At 39.8% G+C, this 17,500-nt stretch overlaps 1 protein-coding gene across 4 annotated transcripts in view; it reads right to left on the minus strand.

The window, feature by feature from the left end:
* shf (Src homology 2 domain containing F) overlaps nt 1–14,201 on the minus strand; it is a 157,520-nt gene extending 143,319 nt beyond the window's left edge. For all 4 annotated transcript variants that reach the window (XM_077235573.1, XM_077235571.1, XM_077235572.1 and 1 more), the window contains exon 1: nt 13,597–14,201. In XM_077235573.1, the coding sequence (XP_077091688.1) occupies nt 13,597–14,019 (423 nt within the window). In that variant the 5' untranslated portion in view covers nt 14,020–14,201. The remainder of the gene's footprint in view (nt 1–13,596) is intronic.
* Nucleotides 14,202–17,500: the final 3,299 nt, after the last annotated feature.

A 17,500-nucleotide genomic window follows, 5' to 3' on the forward strand; every position in this document is an offset into this window, starting at 1 on the left:
TAAACGCGAGAACACGAGAACACATAAACGTGAGAACACGAGAACCCATAAACATGAGAACGCGAGAACACGAGAAAACATAAACGTGAGAACATGAGAACGCGACAACACATAAACGTGAGAACACGAGAACACATAAACGTGAGAACACGAGAACGCGAAAACACATAAACGTGAGAACACGAGAACGCGAGAACACATAAACGCGAGAACACATAAACGTGAGAACACGAGAACCCATAGACGTGAGAACGCGAGAACACGAGAACCCATAAACGCGAGAACGCGAGAACACGAGAAAACATAAACGTGAGAACATGAGAACGCGACAACACATAAACGTGAGAACACGAGAACACATAAACGTGAGAACACGAGAACGCGAAAACACATAAACGCGAGAACACGAGAACGCGAAAACACATAAACGTGAGAACACATTAACGTGAGAACACGAGAACGCGAGAACACATAAACGCGAGAACACGAGAACACATAAACGTGAGAACACGAGAACGCGAAAACACATAAACGTGAGAACACGAGAACGCGAGAACACATAAACGCGAGAACACATAAACGTGAGAACACGAGAACCCATAAACGTGAGAACATGAGAACGCGAGAACACATAAACGCGAGAACACGAGAACACATAAACGTGAGAACATGAGAACCCATAAACGTGAGAACGCGAGAACACATAAACGCGAGAACACGGGAACACATAAACGTGAGAACACGAGAACCCATAAACATGAGAACGGGAGAACACGAGAAAACATAAACGTGAGAACATGAGAACGCGACAACACATAAACGTGAGAACACGAGAACACATAAACGTGAGAACACGAGAACGCGAAAACACATAAACGTGAGAACACGAGAACGCGAGAACACATAAACGCGAGAACACATAAACGTGAGAACACGAGAACCCATAAACGTGAGAACATGAGAACGCGAGAACACATAAACGCGAGAACACGAGAAAACATAAACGTGAGAACATGAGAACCCATAAACTTGAGAACACGAGCACACTTAAACACGAGAACACATAAACGTGAGAACGCGAGAACACGAGAAAACATAAACGTGAGAACATGAGAACGCGACAACACATAAACACATAAACGCGAGAACACATAAACGTGAGAACACGAGAACCCATAAACGTGAGAACATGAGAACGCGAGAACACATAAACGCGAGAACACGAGAAAACATAAACGTGAGAACATGAGAACCCATAAACTTGAGAACACGAGCACACTTAAACACGAGAACACATAAACGTGAGAACGCGAGAACACGAGAAAACATAAACGTGAGAACATGAGAACGCGACAACACATAAACGTGAGAACACGAGAACACATAAACGTGAGAACACGAGAACGCGAAAACACATAAACGCGAGAACACGAGAAAACATAAACGTGAGAACATGAGAACACATTAACGTGAGAACATGTGAACGCGAGAACACATAAAAGCGAGAACACGAGAAAACATAAACGTGAGAACATGAGAACCCATAAACGTGAGAACGCGAGAACACATAAACGCGAGAATACAAGAACACATAAACGTGAGAACATGAGAACCCATAAACGTGAGAACGCGAGAACACGAGAACGCGAGAACACATAAACGCGAGAACACGAGAACCCATAAACGTGAGAACATGAGAACGCGAGAACACATAAACGCGAGAACACGAGAAAACATAAACGTGAGAACACGAGAACACATTAACGTGAGAACATGAGAACGCGAGAACACATAACAGCGAGAACACGAGAAAACATAAACGTGAGAACATGAGAACCCATAAACGTGAGAACGCGAGAACACATAAACGCGAGAACACGAGAACACATAAACGTGAGAACACGAGAACCCATAAACGTGAGAACGCGAGAACACGAGAAAACATAAACGTGAGAACATGAGAACGCGACAACACATAAACGTGAGAACACGAGAACACATAAACGTGAGAACACGAGAACGCGAAAACACATAAACGCGAGAACACGAGAACGCGAAAACACATAAACGTGAGAACACATTAACGTGAGAACACGAGAACGCGAGAACACATAAACGCGAGAACACGAGAACACATAAACGTGAGAACACGAGAACGCGAAAACACATAAACGTGAGAACACGAGAACGCGAGAACACATAAACGCGAGAACACATAAACGTGAGAACACGAGAACCCATAAACGTGAGAACATGAGAACGCAAGAACACATAAACGCGAGAACACGAGAAAACATAAACGTGAGAACACGAGAACCCATAAACGTGAGAACATGAGAACGCAAGAACACATAAACGCGAGAACACGAGAAAACATAAACGTGAGAACGCGAGAACACATAAACGCGAGAACACGAGAACACATAAACGTGAGAACACGAGAACCCATAAACATGAGAAAGCGAGAACACGAGAAAACATAAACGTGAGAACATGAGAACGCGACAACACATAAACGTGAGAACACGAGAACACATAAACGTGAGAACACGAGAACGCGAGAACACATAAACGCGAGAACACATATTATGTGTTCTCGCACACAATTATAATGTTCTCATTATAACTTTATGTAGCGATATAAGACTTGTGCTGCACTGAACCTTATTTTCCTTTTTGAAGTGATTTTAATCATATTTCAAGCAATTCAAAACCATCATGATGACCAATGCGCATCTGAAGAGTCTCAGCTGAAGGAAATAATACATTATTCATCGGCTATAATATATCGGCCAAATTTTTTAAAAATCGTCCAATAACGATAACATTAAAAATGAATATATATCAGCCGATACCAATATGGTGGCCGATATATCATGCACCCCTAAATTTATGTTTAATGCATTAATTATACCTTATATAATGCATTGTATGATCTTATGAATAAGTGTAACCACAGTTATAATATATGTAGAGGCTAATACCTAATGTCTTAACTCTTTTAGCCTCTCGAGGTTAGATGAGGAGTATCTTCTTATCTACATGTCCATTAAGGACGCACGGAGAAGCGGTCATAACAAAATCCGTATTTATTGATCGCAATCTCTGTTTGACTTTCCAAACAAAACAAAAATTGACATCCAAGAAAACACTATCAGTGTGAACAGAGGTCTCTCTGCGTTTCATGCGATTGAAGAAACTGTTGCTCTCCATACTCTAACCTGTCTGGCCAAACAATCCTACATCATTATGAACACCTGCACTCACGCATCGTAGTGACGCATCAAAAAGGGGAGGAGTTATAATAGTTATCTATTCATTATTACAACTTATAATGCATTAAAACATGACAAACAACTGATTTCAGATGTAACAAGAAATCTGCAATATTATAACCCATTTTAACTTTGGTTACAATTATTTATGAAGAGATATAAGAAATTATGGTAACACTTTGCAATAAGGTTATTTAGTTAACATTAGTTAATGTATTTACTAACATGAACTAACAATGAGCAATACATTTGTTACAGTATTTATTAATCTTTGTTAATATTAGTTAATAAAAATACAGCTGATCATTGTTTGTTGATGTTAGTTCACAGTGCATTAACTAATGTTAACAAATACAACCTTTGATTTTAAGTACGTATTATTAAATGTTTAAATTAATATTAACTAAGATTATTAAATGCTGTAGAAGTATTGTTCATTCTTAGTTCATGTTCACTAAGGTAGTCAACTAATGTTAACTAATGAACCTTAATGTAAAGTGTTCCCTAAATTATAAACTACATAATAAATACCTTAATAATGCATTATATAATTCAAGTAAAGTGTTACCAGGTGAAATGCATTCGCTCAGTTATTCTGGCTTTATTACTGTAAGCTGTTGTGTAGGACAGAGAACGAGCATAAGTGAGTGAGGTCAGCGTGAGCATCTCTTGATTACAAGCGGAAACAGTGTGACCTCAGCATGACCTCGGCATGACCTCAGCATGACCTCAGCATGACCTCAGAATGACCTCAGCATGACCTCAGCATGACCTCAGCCAATCCCTGGAGAGAATTGAGAGCGTTACACGAATGAGACGAGACGGGTGGCGACCCACATCCACGACACAGGGCTTTCCAGTAACCTGAGCCAAAGAGGATTCTGGGAAAAACATGATTTACAATGCATCGGCTCAGAATGAGATGTAGTGGAGCGATCCGTAAACGATCAGCGCGGAGACGCTAGGAGGTGTGCTAACCGCTAACTGCTAACCGCTCCCTGTCTATTTCAGGGTGCAAGATTGGACTTGCCCAGTCAAAAGGGATTGTCAGGGAGTTGTAAACACTTCCTGTCAGGAAGAGAGCACTTCCTTAATCCTGGAGCAACAGCATTCAGACGACTGTTTTCCAGTCACCGCTTTGACTTCAGCTACACTGAAACTACCAGATGAAAATGACTAAATCAGTATCATTACCACTTAAAAACAGCATGTGCTCTGGTTGACCCCTAAAATAAGGTTCATGGCAATGGAATCTTCTTTCAAATGTTTATTATAACTAACAAGCCTGTGTTTTTTCAAAAATGTTCAACTCTTGCGCCTTGGAATCCATTTCAAAGATTGCGTTCTTGAGCACCAAACACTGATGTTGTACAAATGAACGGCCAGAACACATTAAAAGTTTCTGTTTTCAGTAAAAAAAAATGGTGTCAGAAGTGAATCAATCAAAACTAACTATAGCTAGACTATAACTTTATTCTAGAGCTGCTGTAAAGCTAAAACAATCTCTATTACTGTATTTCCAGCAGAAACAAAGCTGGAGTCACAGCTACACTGAAACTACCAGATGAAAATGACTAAATCAGTATCATTACCTCTTAAAAACAGCATGTGTTCTGGTTGACCTCTAAAATAGGGTTCATGGCATTGGAATCTTCTTTAAAATGTCCATTATAACTAACAAGCCTGTGTTTGTTTAATTTAAAATAAGATCCTCCTACGGAAGCTCAAATAAAACAGCAACATGATGCCACTTCCACAGGGATCAGAGAGTGTGTTATTTCTCTCTCTCAACCGTCTCACCTTGATTGTAATATTCCCAGAGGAAAGACGTTCCAACCTAAAATAGGGTTCATGGCATTGGAATCTTCTTTAAAATGTCCATTATAACTAACAAGCCTGTTTTTTCAAAACATTTTAAAACTTGCACCTTGGAATCCATTTCAAAGATTGCGTTCTCGAGCCCCAAACACTGATGAACGACCAGAACGCATTAAAATTTTCTGTTTTCTGATAAACGGTGTCGTGTTAGCGGCCCATAAGTTAATATCTAATGATGTTTGCGACGGAAGTGAATCAATCAAAACTAACTTTAGCTGGACAATAACTTTATTCTAGATCTGCTGTAAAGCGTAAACAATCTCTGTTACTGTAATCTCCTATTATCACTGTAAAGCTGCTTTGAAACGATCCATACGGTTAAAAGCGCTGCATAAATGAAGGTGACTTGACTGACTTGTTTGTTTTATTTAAAATAAGATCCTCCTACACAAGCTCAAATAAAACAGCAAAATGATGCCACTTCCACAGGGATCAGAGAGTGTTTTATTTCTCTCTCTCTCTCGACCGTCTCACCTTTATTGTAATATTCCCAGAGAGACTTTCAAACCGGGAGGAGAAGGACAAGAACAAAAGAAGAGAGTAATTACGTGGATGGACTGAGAAGCGTTTATGCAGTCAGAGACAATCGAGTGTGTTTTTCTAACCGTATATGGAAAAGTAGAAGGCCAAACCCTGAGCCAGAGACTGGTCTGAGATCTGACGGTCTAACTTTTGCTAGTTTAACGACGGGGAAAATGGTCGGCGCTCCCGGTGCTGGTCTAAAAGGGTTGTCTCTATTCTCTTAATGAGTGATGGGAGTGTTTTGGGCGTAACATGAAATAAACCAATCAGAGTCTCATCTCCCATTCCCTTTAAAAGCCAGTTGCACTCGCGCCGTGACGGATTCACTATTTACAAGCCAAACAAGAATGATTTCTGAAGGATCATGTGACACTGAAGACTGGAGTAATGATGCTGAAAATTAACAGGAATAAATTACATTTTGCTCTATATTCACATAGAAAACAATAACTAATAATAACATTTCACTGTTTTACTATATCAAATATCAAATAAATGCAGCCTTGGTTGAGCAGAGGAAACCAAGAAAGAAAAAAAATTGTAAAAATCGTTATTATTCTAAACTTTTGACTGGAATTCTACGATAATAACTTCAAAAATTTCAAAAGGGAGAAGAAGGTTCATCTGTCATCTTGTCTCATCCATCGCCTTTTATAAAGTTCTCTTAATGTCCACGAAAGGAAAACAGTGTGATGTTTAATTAAATATGTCAGTCAGGTAGAGTGTGTGTGGGAGTGTTTGTTCATTCACACTCACAATAGTGAGCCTGAAACCGTTGAGTGAATGTTTGTAATGCTCTCGTCTGTCAGTGAGGTCACCTGCCTGAAACCGTTGAGTGAATGTTTGTAATGCTCTCGTCTGTCAGTGAGGTCACCTGCATCGTTCAACTATTCAATTAAAGGAAACCCTCACACACACACACACATACACACACACACACACACACACACACACACACACACACACACACACACACACACACACACACACACACACCTGAATGGATACAGTTACCATAGTTACATATAACTGAACCTGCAGAATACACTCAGACCAATCAGAGGAAAGCTACTGATTCTCTGTCAATGTTCCTTACTATAGGAAGTTCTCCGTTTCATCTCTTTCATTATAGGCACAAAATCTACCGTTTCTCTAAAACAAGATGTATTTTTAGAGAAGTTTCCAAAACTATTAAATGCCACTAATGGAAGTAAAATTTATATTTGAACCAATAAAACCAATTATGAGCATCTTTGCATAAATCTTAAGATCAGAATCTTTTTAAGATTATTAAAAACCAATTGAATCAAGCGTGTCTGAATATGAGATGCATATGAATATACTGATGCTAATGAATCATGTTTTATTACCAATATAAATGATGCTGGTTCAAATTAATTTAGGTGTGGATCATGAATCGAACGAATGAACGATGAAATCCAAGATGAGAGCGACTCCAGATTGTTGTCAAAAAGCTGAATAAGTGCAGAAGAGAAACACAGATCATCTCAACATTAATTCTGCACTGAAACTGAGATGGAAATGGCACATTTTGACGATGAAAAAGTTTTTAAACATTCAAAATGCAGTAAACCAGTCTGAATCTGATTCATGATCTCATGGGCTGGATTTGAAAGCAGTCTTTATGATCAATATTTCATTTGATCATCTTATTATCAATAACCCAGTAATTCAGGCTTCTTCTATCCAAGCAGAACACCTTTGAGAAGCGTTCAAGCGTTCTGAGAAACTTGCATTAGCGGCCAGTAACTCGCCGTCATAAACAAATGCACAGAACTGATGAGAATTATAAACCTGAAGTTAGTTTAGAGAATAACAACAGACTCTGCAAACACACACAAGGTCACGGCAACATCTGTTTGCTTCCATTATCTTCTGTTTATCCTTCAGTAGTTCACTTTCAGGAGACCTTCAGCAACTTTGTGTGTGTGTGTGTGTGTGTGTGTGTGTGTGTGTGTGTGTGTGTGTGTGTGTGTGTGTGTGTGTGTGTGTGTGTGTGTGTGTGTGTGTGTGTGTGTGTGTGTGTGTCTCTGTCTGTCTGTGTGTGTGCGTGCAATCCCGTGCATGCACGCGTGTGTGTCTGTGTGTGTGTGTGTGTGAGTGCGTGAGTGCATGCGTGCATGTGTTGTTAATCAGCACCACTTTGAAACCATAATTGGTGAGCTTACAAAATGCTCTCAGACGGGAACGTTTAATCACTAACAACAAAAACACAATAAGAACAAAGAAATCATAAGACAATGTTATCAGCTTTCTAGAGCGCAGGCGGCCTACTGATCACATTCCAATGGCAAAACATATTTGATATTATATAAAATACAAACGATTAAATTAGTGTTGTCACAATACCAACATTTAAATTTCAACATTCCTTATATATTAAACCTGACTAAATATTTCAATCGATCAGCAGCAGTGATTAATCTTCAAGACTGAGAATCTCCTGCTATAATGAACAGACTGAACCCATTCCTCATTCCTCAATCCCCATTCCTCATTCCTCAATACCCAATCCTCAATCCCCAATCCCCAATCCTCAATCCCCAATCCCCAATCCTCAATCCCCAATCCCCAATCCTCAATCCTCAATCCTCAATCCCCAATCCTCAATCCTCAATCCCCAATCCTCAATCCCCAATCCTCAATCCCCAATACCCAATCCTCATTCCCCAATCCTCAATCCTCAATCCCCAATCCTCATTCCCCAATCCTCAATCCCCAATCCCCATTCCCCAATCCTCAATCCCCAATCCTCAATCCCCAATCCCCAATCCTCAATCCCAAATCCCCAATCCTCAATCCTCAATCCTCAATCCCCAATCCTCAATCCTCAATCCCCAATCCTCAATCCCCAATCCTCAATCCTCAATCCCCAATACCCAATCCCCAATCCCCATTCCCCAATCCTCAATCCCCAATCCTCAATTCCAAATCCTCAATCCTCAATCCTCAATTCCCAATCCTCAATCCTCATTCCCCAATCCTCAATCCCCAATCCTTAATCCCCAATCCTCATTCCCCAATCCTCAATCCTCAATCCCCAATCATCATTCCTCAATCCTCAATCCCCAATCCTCAATCCCCAATCCTCAATCCTCTATCCTCATTCCCCAATCCTCAATCCTCAATCCCCAATCCCCAATCCTCAATCCTCTATCCTCATTCCCCAATCCTCAATCCTCAATCCCCAATCCTCAATCCCCAATCATCATTCCTCAATCCTCAATCCCCAATCCTCAATCCCCAATCCTCAATCCTCTATCCTCATTCCCCAATCCTCTATCTTCATTCCCCAATCCTCAATCCCCAATCCTCATTCCCCAATCCCCAATCCTCATTACTCAATCCCAAATCCCCAATCCCCAATCCTCAATCCCCAATCCCCAATCCTCATTCCTCAATCCCCAATCCTCAATCCTCATTACTCAATCCCAAATCCCCAATCCTCAATCCCCAATCCCCAATCCTCATTCCTCAATCCCCAATCCTCAATCCTCATTGGTCATTCCTTAATCCTCAATCCCCAATCCTCAAACCTCAATCCCCAATCCCCAATCCTCAATCTCCAATCCTTATTCCTCAATCCCCAATCCGCAATCCTCATTCCTCAATCCCCTATCCCCAATCCCCTATCCCCTATCCCCAATCCCCAATCCCCAATCCCCAATCCTCAATCCTCATTGGTCATTCCCCAATCCTCATTCCTCAATCCCCAATCCTCAATCCTCATTTGTCATTCCTCAATCCTCTATCCTCATTCCTGCTGCTGTTTCAAGATCAAGATAGAGCAAAACACTCGACACAGATATTGGCATTCTGAGCATTAGGAAAGCATTTGCATAATTATCATCCACTTGTCAAGTAATTAAGACATTAGTTGGCCTTTTCAGAGCAGAAGAACTCGTGTTGGAGTCGCACCGGTCGATACACTGCTTATGGACACAGCATAACGATGATGATAATTATAATGCATAATGATGCAGAATATACATGCTAACGAATTTATGATGACACTCTGATATTTACTATGGTATTAAATGATTGACATTCATCCAATAGGCTGCATTTATTTGATAAAAAATATCAGTAAAATATCAGTAAAAACAGATAAACGTCTTTAATTTCACTTTTGAGAAATTTAATGCGTCTTTCATCTATAAAAGTATTACTTTCTTTCTTTGAAATCTTATTGACCAGGATTGAAAATAATCCAGGATATTTGAAATGAAGAATGACATTTGCTTTACTGTTTCCCACCCTACTGTAGCTCGAGGCCTGTAGTCTGAAGTGTGTGTGTGTGTGTGTGTGTGTGTGTGTGTGTGTGTGTGTGTGTGTGTGTGTGTGTGTGTGTGTGTGTGTGTGTGTGTGTGTGTGTGTGTGTGTGTGTGTGTGTGTGTGTGTGTGTACTCCGGGCTGAGGTGTGTGTGTGCTCTGGGTGCTATGAGTGTTCACACCTTTAGTACCGTGGGGGAAGTTGTAATTATCTGATTGGTCAGCTTGAATGTCTCACATTTGGGTTTTAGTCACATGGTCAGGGAAAGGATAAAAGAAGTTTGTAACTGTTGCTCTCTCTCTCTCTCTCTCTCTCTCTCTCTCTCTCTCTCTCTCTCTCTCTCTCTCTCTCTCTCTCTCTCTCTCTCTCTCTCTCTCTCTCTCTCTCTCTCTCTCACAACATTTGGTATTATCAAGTTATTATCATCTCATACATCTATTTTTTTAACTATGCGCTTATTCCCGTCGTTGGTATAAGTAGCAGTGGAAGGTAATAGACAAGAAATGTACAGTTTTCTACCATCATGCTGATAACGTTTCTTTAGTCATTCGGCAGTCTTCAGTCTGAACCCCTGCAGGACATCCACGCTCACACACAGAAATATGAGGCAGCACAACTGTTTTCAACACTGATAATAATCATAAATGTTTCTTGAGCATCAAATCATCATATTATAGTGATTTCTGAAGGATCATGTGACACTGAAGACTGGAGTAATGATGCTGAAAATTCAGCTTTGATCACAGGAACAAATTACACTTTACTATATATTCACATAGAAAACAGCTGATTTACATTACAATAATTCTTCAATTTTTTTCTGTTTTTACTGTATTTTTGATCAAATAGAGCAGAAGAGACTTTGGACTGGGAGAGCATTGGGAAAAAAACGTATCTCTTTAAATGCCATCAATGGAGCCAGATGGTTAGTTACGACATCTACCAGTACAGGGGCCGTTCTAACCAGCCAAACCTTGACACACACACACACACACACACACGTTTGTTTAGCTATACTTGTGAGGACTCTCCATAGACGTAATGGTTTTTATACTGTACAAACTGTATATTCTATTCCCCTACACTAACCCTACCAATCGTACATACACACGCACACACTCACCCAACCCCTAAACCTATCACCACACACACACACACACACACACACACACACACACACACACTAACCCGACCCCTAAACCTACCCATCTCTCACACACACACACACACACACACACACACACACACACACACACACACACACACACACACACACACACTATCCTGACCCTTTAAACCTACCCATCACACACCTATCACACACAACACAAACACACTAACCCGACCCCTAACCCTACCCATCACACACACACACCCGAGCCCTAAACCTATCATCACACACACACACACACACACACACACACACACACACACACACACACACACACACACACACACACACACTAACCCGACCCCTAAACCTATCATCACACACACACACACACACACTAACCCGACCCCTAAACCTACCCATCTCTCTCTCTCACACACACACACACACACACACTATCCTGACCCTTTAAACCTACCCATCACACACACACACCCGAGCCCTAAACCTATCATCACACACACACACACACACACACACACACACACACACACACACACACACACACACACACACACACACACACACACACACACACTAACCAGACCCCCAAACCTATCATCACACACACACACACACACACACACACACACTAACCCGACCCCTAAACCTACCCATCTCTCTCTCACACACACACACACACACACTATCCTGACCCTTTAAACCTACCCATCACACACATACACACACACACTAACCCGACCCCTAACCCTACCCTTCACACACACACACCCGAGCCCTAAACCTACCCATCAGACACACACACACACACACACACACACACTAACCCGACCCCTAAACCTATCATCACACGCACACACACACTAACCCGACCCCTAAACCTACCCATCTCTCACACACACACACACACACACACACACACACACACACACACACACACACTATCCTGACCCTTTAAACCTACCCATCACACACATACACACACACACTAACCCGACCCCTAACCCTACCCATCACACACACACACCCGAGCCCTAAACCTACCCATCAGACACACACACACACACACACACACACACACACACACACACACACACACACACACACACACCTGAGCCCTATACCTACCCATCACACACACACACTATCCCGACCCTTAATAAATAAGAAATAAAGAAATAAATCATTAAAAATTATAATTAAAATTTACAAGCTTCCTCAATATTTTGCATAAACTATTTCATGCATTTTAACATTATGAAAACTTTTATGCAAAGTACTAAATATAATTGTAGATCCTGAATGGTTTAATTCTCATGTGGGACGTCAAGCCATCTCTCTTCTGGAGATGATGTTTTCATTTCCATCCCAAAATATATGAAAATAATATAATATATAGTGTACACTGACTCTCCAATTCCACACAAAAATAAAAATGATCTAAAACATCAGGAATAACCAAAAGCTGATTTCTGCAGATGTGGACTCTCAGAGATGTTCATGGATGTTGATCTCTCAGACCCAGTGTTGTGTTTCTGGATGAACAGTGTAAAGCTCGTAACCGTTGTGGAACACGTAAAACAACTGGTTTGACCGGTTATGACGCAGACCTCAGCCTTTACACTCACAAGCTCTGCCAGAATGTGTAAACCGGTCAGATATTTCACACTAGCAGTAAATGTTTGCTTACTTTGGTCATGGAATAACCTTCAGCTTCATCACTGTTACAACAGGTTTAACCTCTTAATCTGCACCCCTATATTTAAGAATTTTCTGAAAAAGACATACACACATAAAAAAAGTCTGCAGATCTTAAACCCTATTGTCTAAATTCATAACTCTGGTCTTTTATTAAACTAGACACTTGACATTTTGATGTAATTGCTATATAGGCTAGATTTTGTATGATGAAATTGTAGTTTTCTGTTTATATTAAAGTATTTTATTTGTGTTTCTTGGTTCTTGATTAAAGAAAGGTTAAATAAATAAAATATATTTTTTTATAATATTACAATTATGATTTTAATATAAGACAATTATTTTTTGATACACTAAATCTAAATGTTTTTGAATTTTATTTACTTTTAAAGAAGGATTTATACTAAACAAAACACTATTTTATGATCATTTAATAACAATTATTTTTAAAAATGACAAATCTAATAAAAAACAACAACTAAGAACTAGTTACATTTATAAATTATACATAAATGTATTAAAATGTATAAAATAAAATAAATATTAATATAAAAGTTTTTACTAAACAAAACAATATTTTATAATATTTTTTTTAAATGACAAATTTAATTAAAAAAACTAAAAACAAGTTACATTTATACAAAGATAAAATAAATAAAATATTAATATAAAAGTTTTTACAAAAAAAAAAAACATTTAAAAATCACATTGTCTATGAGAAGTGATGCTCAGTCAGTGCTGATGAGCGGCTCACCTCTGCTCGTACCTGTGGAGGTGAGCGCGCATCGGTGTCTTACCTTCTCCGGTTTACTGTTCTCGGTCTCCGCGGGTGGAGAACCGGGGGATTTGACCGCGGTCACCGCGCTGCTGCTGCCCGGGCTCGAGCCGCTCCGCTCGGCCGCCTCCACCTTGATGAGCCGGTGCTTTGGAGACACGAACTTCACGTCCGGCGAGCCCGTGGAGCTCAGTCCCGTGGAGGAGAAGGGCATGCTCATGTTCCCGGCCGGGGTGTACGGGTCCTCGAAGTCCAGCTCCTTCTGGAGTTTGTATGCGGTGAGTATGTCGGGTTGAGCGGGCATGAGCACGGAGCCCTGGAGCAGGAGCGCGGGAGCAGCGCTGGAGATGCCCGGGTGGAAGTGTCGGTAGTCCGGCTTCGGAGGCGCGGGCGGCGGGGCTTTGGTGGTTTTGAATCCCAGGTGTTCCTTGAACCATCGGGCCATTCTGCCAGCGCATCGCTCAAAGCTCCGGGAGAGGTTTAATCCAGGCTCTGTCCGAGTGCTGTGTGTGTGTGTGTGTGTGTGTGTGTGAAATGCCCCCCTGTTCACTTTCTGTTCGCTGCTGAAACTCTCTCTGCGCGAGACCCACTCCTGCGCGCGCGCGAGCGTATGTGTGTGTGTGTATGTGTGTGACAGCTGAGCGACTGCTGCTGAGATATTCTACCTGAGAATACTCACTGCCACCTATCGGTGTACTCTGCTATTGAAATGCACAAGAAAGGATTTTTTTTCTAAATATACTGTCATTGCATGCGCTAAACTGTGTATTGACAAGTGTGATGTGCACGGTGAATCGTGGCACATTGCACGCCGTCATTGTACATTTATCATGTTATTACTTGATGTACATTCGTAGAAATTTTATTTTTGAATGCATTTGTTTTGTGTACAGACTGTGCTTATACATTTTCAGCACTTGAGCAAATAAAACTTTTAGCATTTTTACACTTTAAAGAGAACTTTGGACTGCAGAAACTCTTTGTTGAACTTAGGTTTTTTTTTTCTATTATAGTTTATTATACTTCCACCTGTCCCTTATTTTCTTTTCTTTTTTAACTAAAATCTGGGTTACAGAGGCACTTAGACTGGAAGTGAAGAATACGCTTTAAAACTTTTAATGTGGCCTTACATGATAAAAGCCTTTTTAAAGAGTGTTGGTGAATAAAACATTCCCAGGTTCATTCTTCCGGTCAGCGAACACCTGAACACCTGTAAGAGTTTCTCATCACTCATTAAAATGTGCACATGGAAGGCACTGGAAAGATAATTGTGCCGTGACTAAACCCAATACATCTACAAGAACCTAACCCGAAATAGTTTGCAATAATGTAACATTTCTAATGCATTCAAAGTTCCTGCTTCAGAAGTTTGAAAAGCAATGAGAAGCATTGAGAAATGCTGTTGATTTGAGCCTTGGCTTGCAGTAAACCAAGCGTTTGCCTTGTTCTTCACAAACTAACAGGCTTTTCACTGAAAAACACATTAGTTACAAGAGCCAGGGACGCTGTGCTGTGGCTTTTTATGAAGTAATATTTCTTTTTAATACCCGTGTCCTTCAGGACAGAAGCATAGTGCAGTTTAACCCTCGACGGCTCCTGAGAGAGATTCACATTTAATTTGCTTTCTCTGATTCCCTGTCGCAGCAAATCATCTCGAAACGAACGACTACAGGCCCACATTAAGTCGTTTAGATGAAATACTTTAAGGAAAAACAATTGCATGAAATTTGTATAATCATTTATTGACATTGTCCCAAGCATCAAATGCTGACAATTAAATACATCAGTTCATTCACTGGCTAACATTCATAAAGATATCAGAGGGTTAAATAACTAATCATGCGGCCTGACACTTTAGTGTGATAAATACATTATTACATTTTTTTTAAAAAGCATAATTAAATTGATTTAAGTGCTTAAAACTCTGCCTTAAAACAATCACAAGTTATAAATAAATGTAAACCATTTTCCTGCTTTAAATGTTTGCAAATCAAATTTCAGCATGTGGACTTTTGGCCAGAACACAGTGGACATGATTGGAAACATCTTTTCATTTTTAACTTGACAAAAAGCTTTTTTAGCACCAGTTCAGAGAAATGTTCCCATTCTCGAGCTAGAAAATGATGGGAAACGCTTTACTTGTACGAGAGTCACAAACATGGTCATTCAGACAATAAATCAATTAGCAACAGTTAGACAGATCAAGAGCTCATTTTTAAATAGTAAGAATTTCTCTTTGAAATAAATGTTTTTTTATTCAGCAAGGATACATTATGTTATGTTCAAAAGTGACAGTAAAGACATTTATAATGTTACAAAAAAATTTTATTCATCAAAAAATCCTGAAAAATCAAATATGAAGCAGCTCAACTGTTTTCAACACTGATAATAATCATAAATGTTTCTTGATCATCAAATCATCATATTATAGTGATTTCTGAAGGATCATGTGACACTGAAGACTGGAGTAATGATGCTGAAAATTCAGCTTTGATCACAGGAATAAATTACACTTTACTATATATTCACATAGAAAACTGATGATTTACATTATTATAATATTTCACTGTTTTACTGTATTTTTGATCAGATAAATGCAGGCTTGGTGAGCAGAAGAGACTCAGCAGTTCGGGGCTCTAAAGAACAATATTATGAGCATTATTGGCATTTAAGGGATGATTTGAGGATCACAAACCTGAACGATCATGAAGAAGTTTGGAACCGCATGAGCCGGTCGATGGAGACCACACACACGACACCGGTGACCTCTTGACCCTCCAGGTAATGCGGTTTAATGGCCATCATAACCTATAGAGGAAACATGCACTGAAGCAAAACTAGTAAACACACACACACGTCAACCTTTATACACGACATAAATCATAACAAGCTTGTAAGACACGGTCATAAAGCTCAATTAGTCAAGATGACAACCATGAGCATGATCAATCGCTGCTTTAAATCCAAGATCTCAAAACTGAAGACGTCTTCACACTTTAAAGGGTTCGTTCATCAAAATATTAAACCTCATTTATTCACGCTAATGACTTTCTTCAGTGGAACACAAACTGAGATTCTGAAGACTTTTACATGCAGATACAATCATTTGTGAGTGAAGCCTTCAAGAACACAAAAGCTTTCTCTCATATCGTTGTATTAATTATGTCTGTTTTACTTTGAAGCCATTAAAATCACCATGAAATCAAATGACAATTCTTCTTGTGTTATGGAATACTTCATGTAAATGATTTATCGGTGCACATGATTATGGTGTTGATAATCTTGAATCAGAATAACAGCAGCATCTCTTCTCTTCTCTGATGATGTGGGCGGGGCTATAACCTGTCACTCACATGAGATCAGCCATTAGCAAACCACAACCATCCAACCAGCCAATCAATTCCCCACAGACACAATCAAGCCCCGCCCACATTTGTTGTTTAGTCGTATTTACGAGTGGGAAACTCCAGGTTTGTGCTCTGAGTTTCCGAGTTAGAGGCTCGTCAGTGAGAAACATGGTGGAATCAGTGAATGCAATGGCATGTTTCCCCCCCGAAAAAAATTACAACAAGACTACAGTAAAAAAAAGTTTATAAGTGAAAATCTGCGTTTGAGCGATGCTAATCAACATGATTGACAGCAGCTGTTTTGTCGCTTGAAACTGAGCGTGCATGACTGACGATACACAATTACACCGTTTCTTATATAAAAAGATGTTTTGAGGGTGGATTTGTGTTGTAATAATGTATTATGAATTATGATAAGAAATAAATCAATAAATGAAATTCTGATCAGCATGCTACTTATTGAAAGTTAGTTTTAATAGATAATTCTTCTGTTATAAAAAAAATATCTTTTGTCATAAGCTATAGTACAGTAAAGGTTATTTGTTTTTAATATCACAGCTTACCTTTATAAAAGTCACT

The sequence above is a fragment of the Siphateles boraxobius genome, unplaced genomic scaffold, assembly GCF_051911475.1.
Source record: "Siphateles boraxobius isolate OS27281-9 unplaced genomic scaffold, OSU_SipBor_1 198, whole genome shotgun sequence".
NCBI classification, from domain to species: Eukaryota; Metazoa; Chordata; class Actinopteri; order Cypriniformes; family Leuciscidae; genus Siphateles; species Siphateles boraxobius.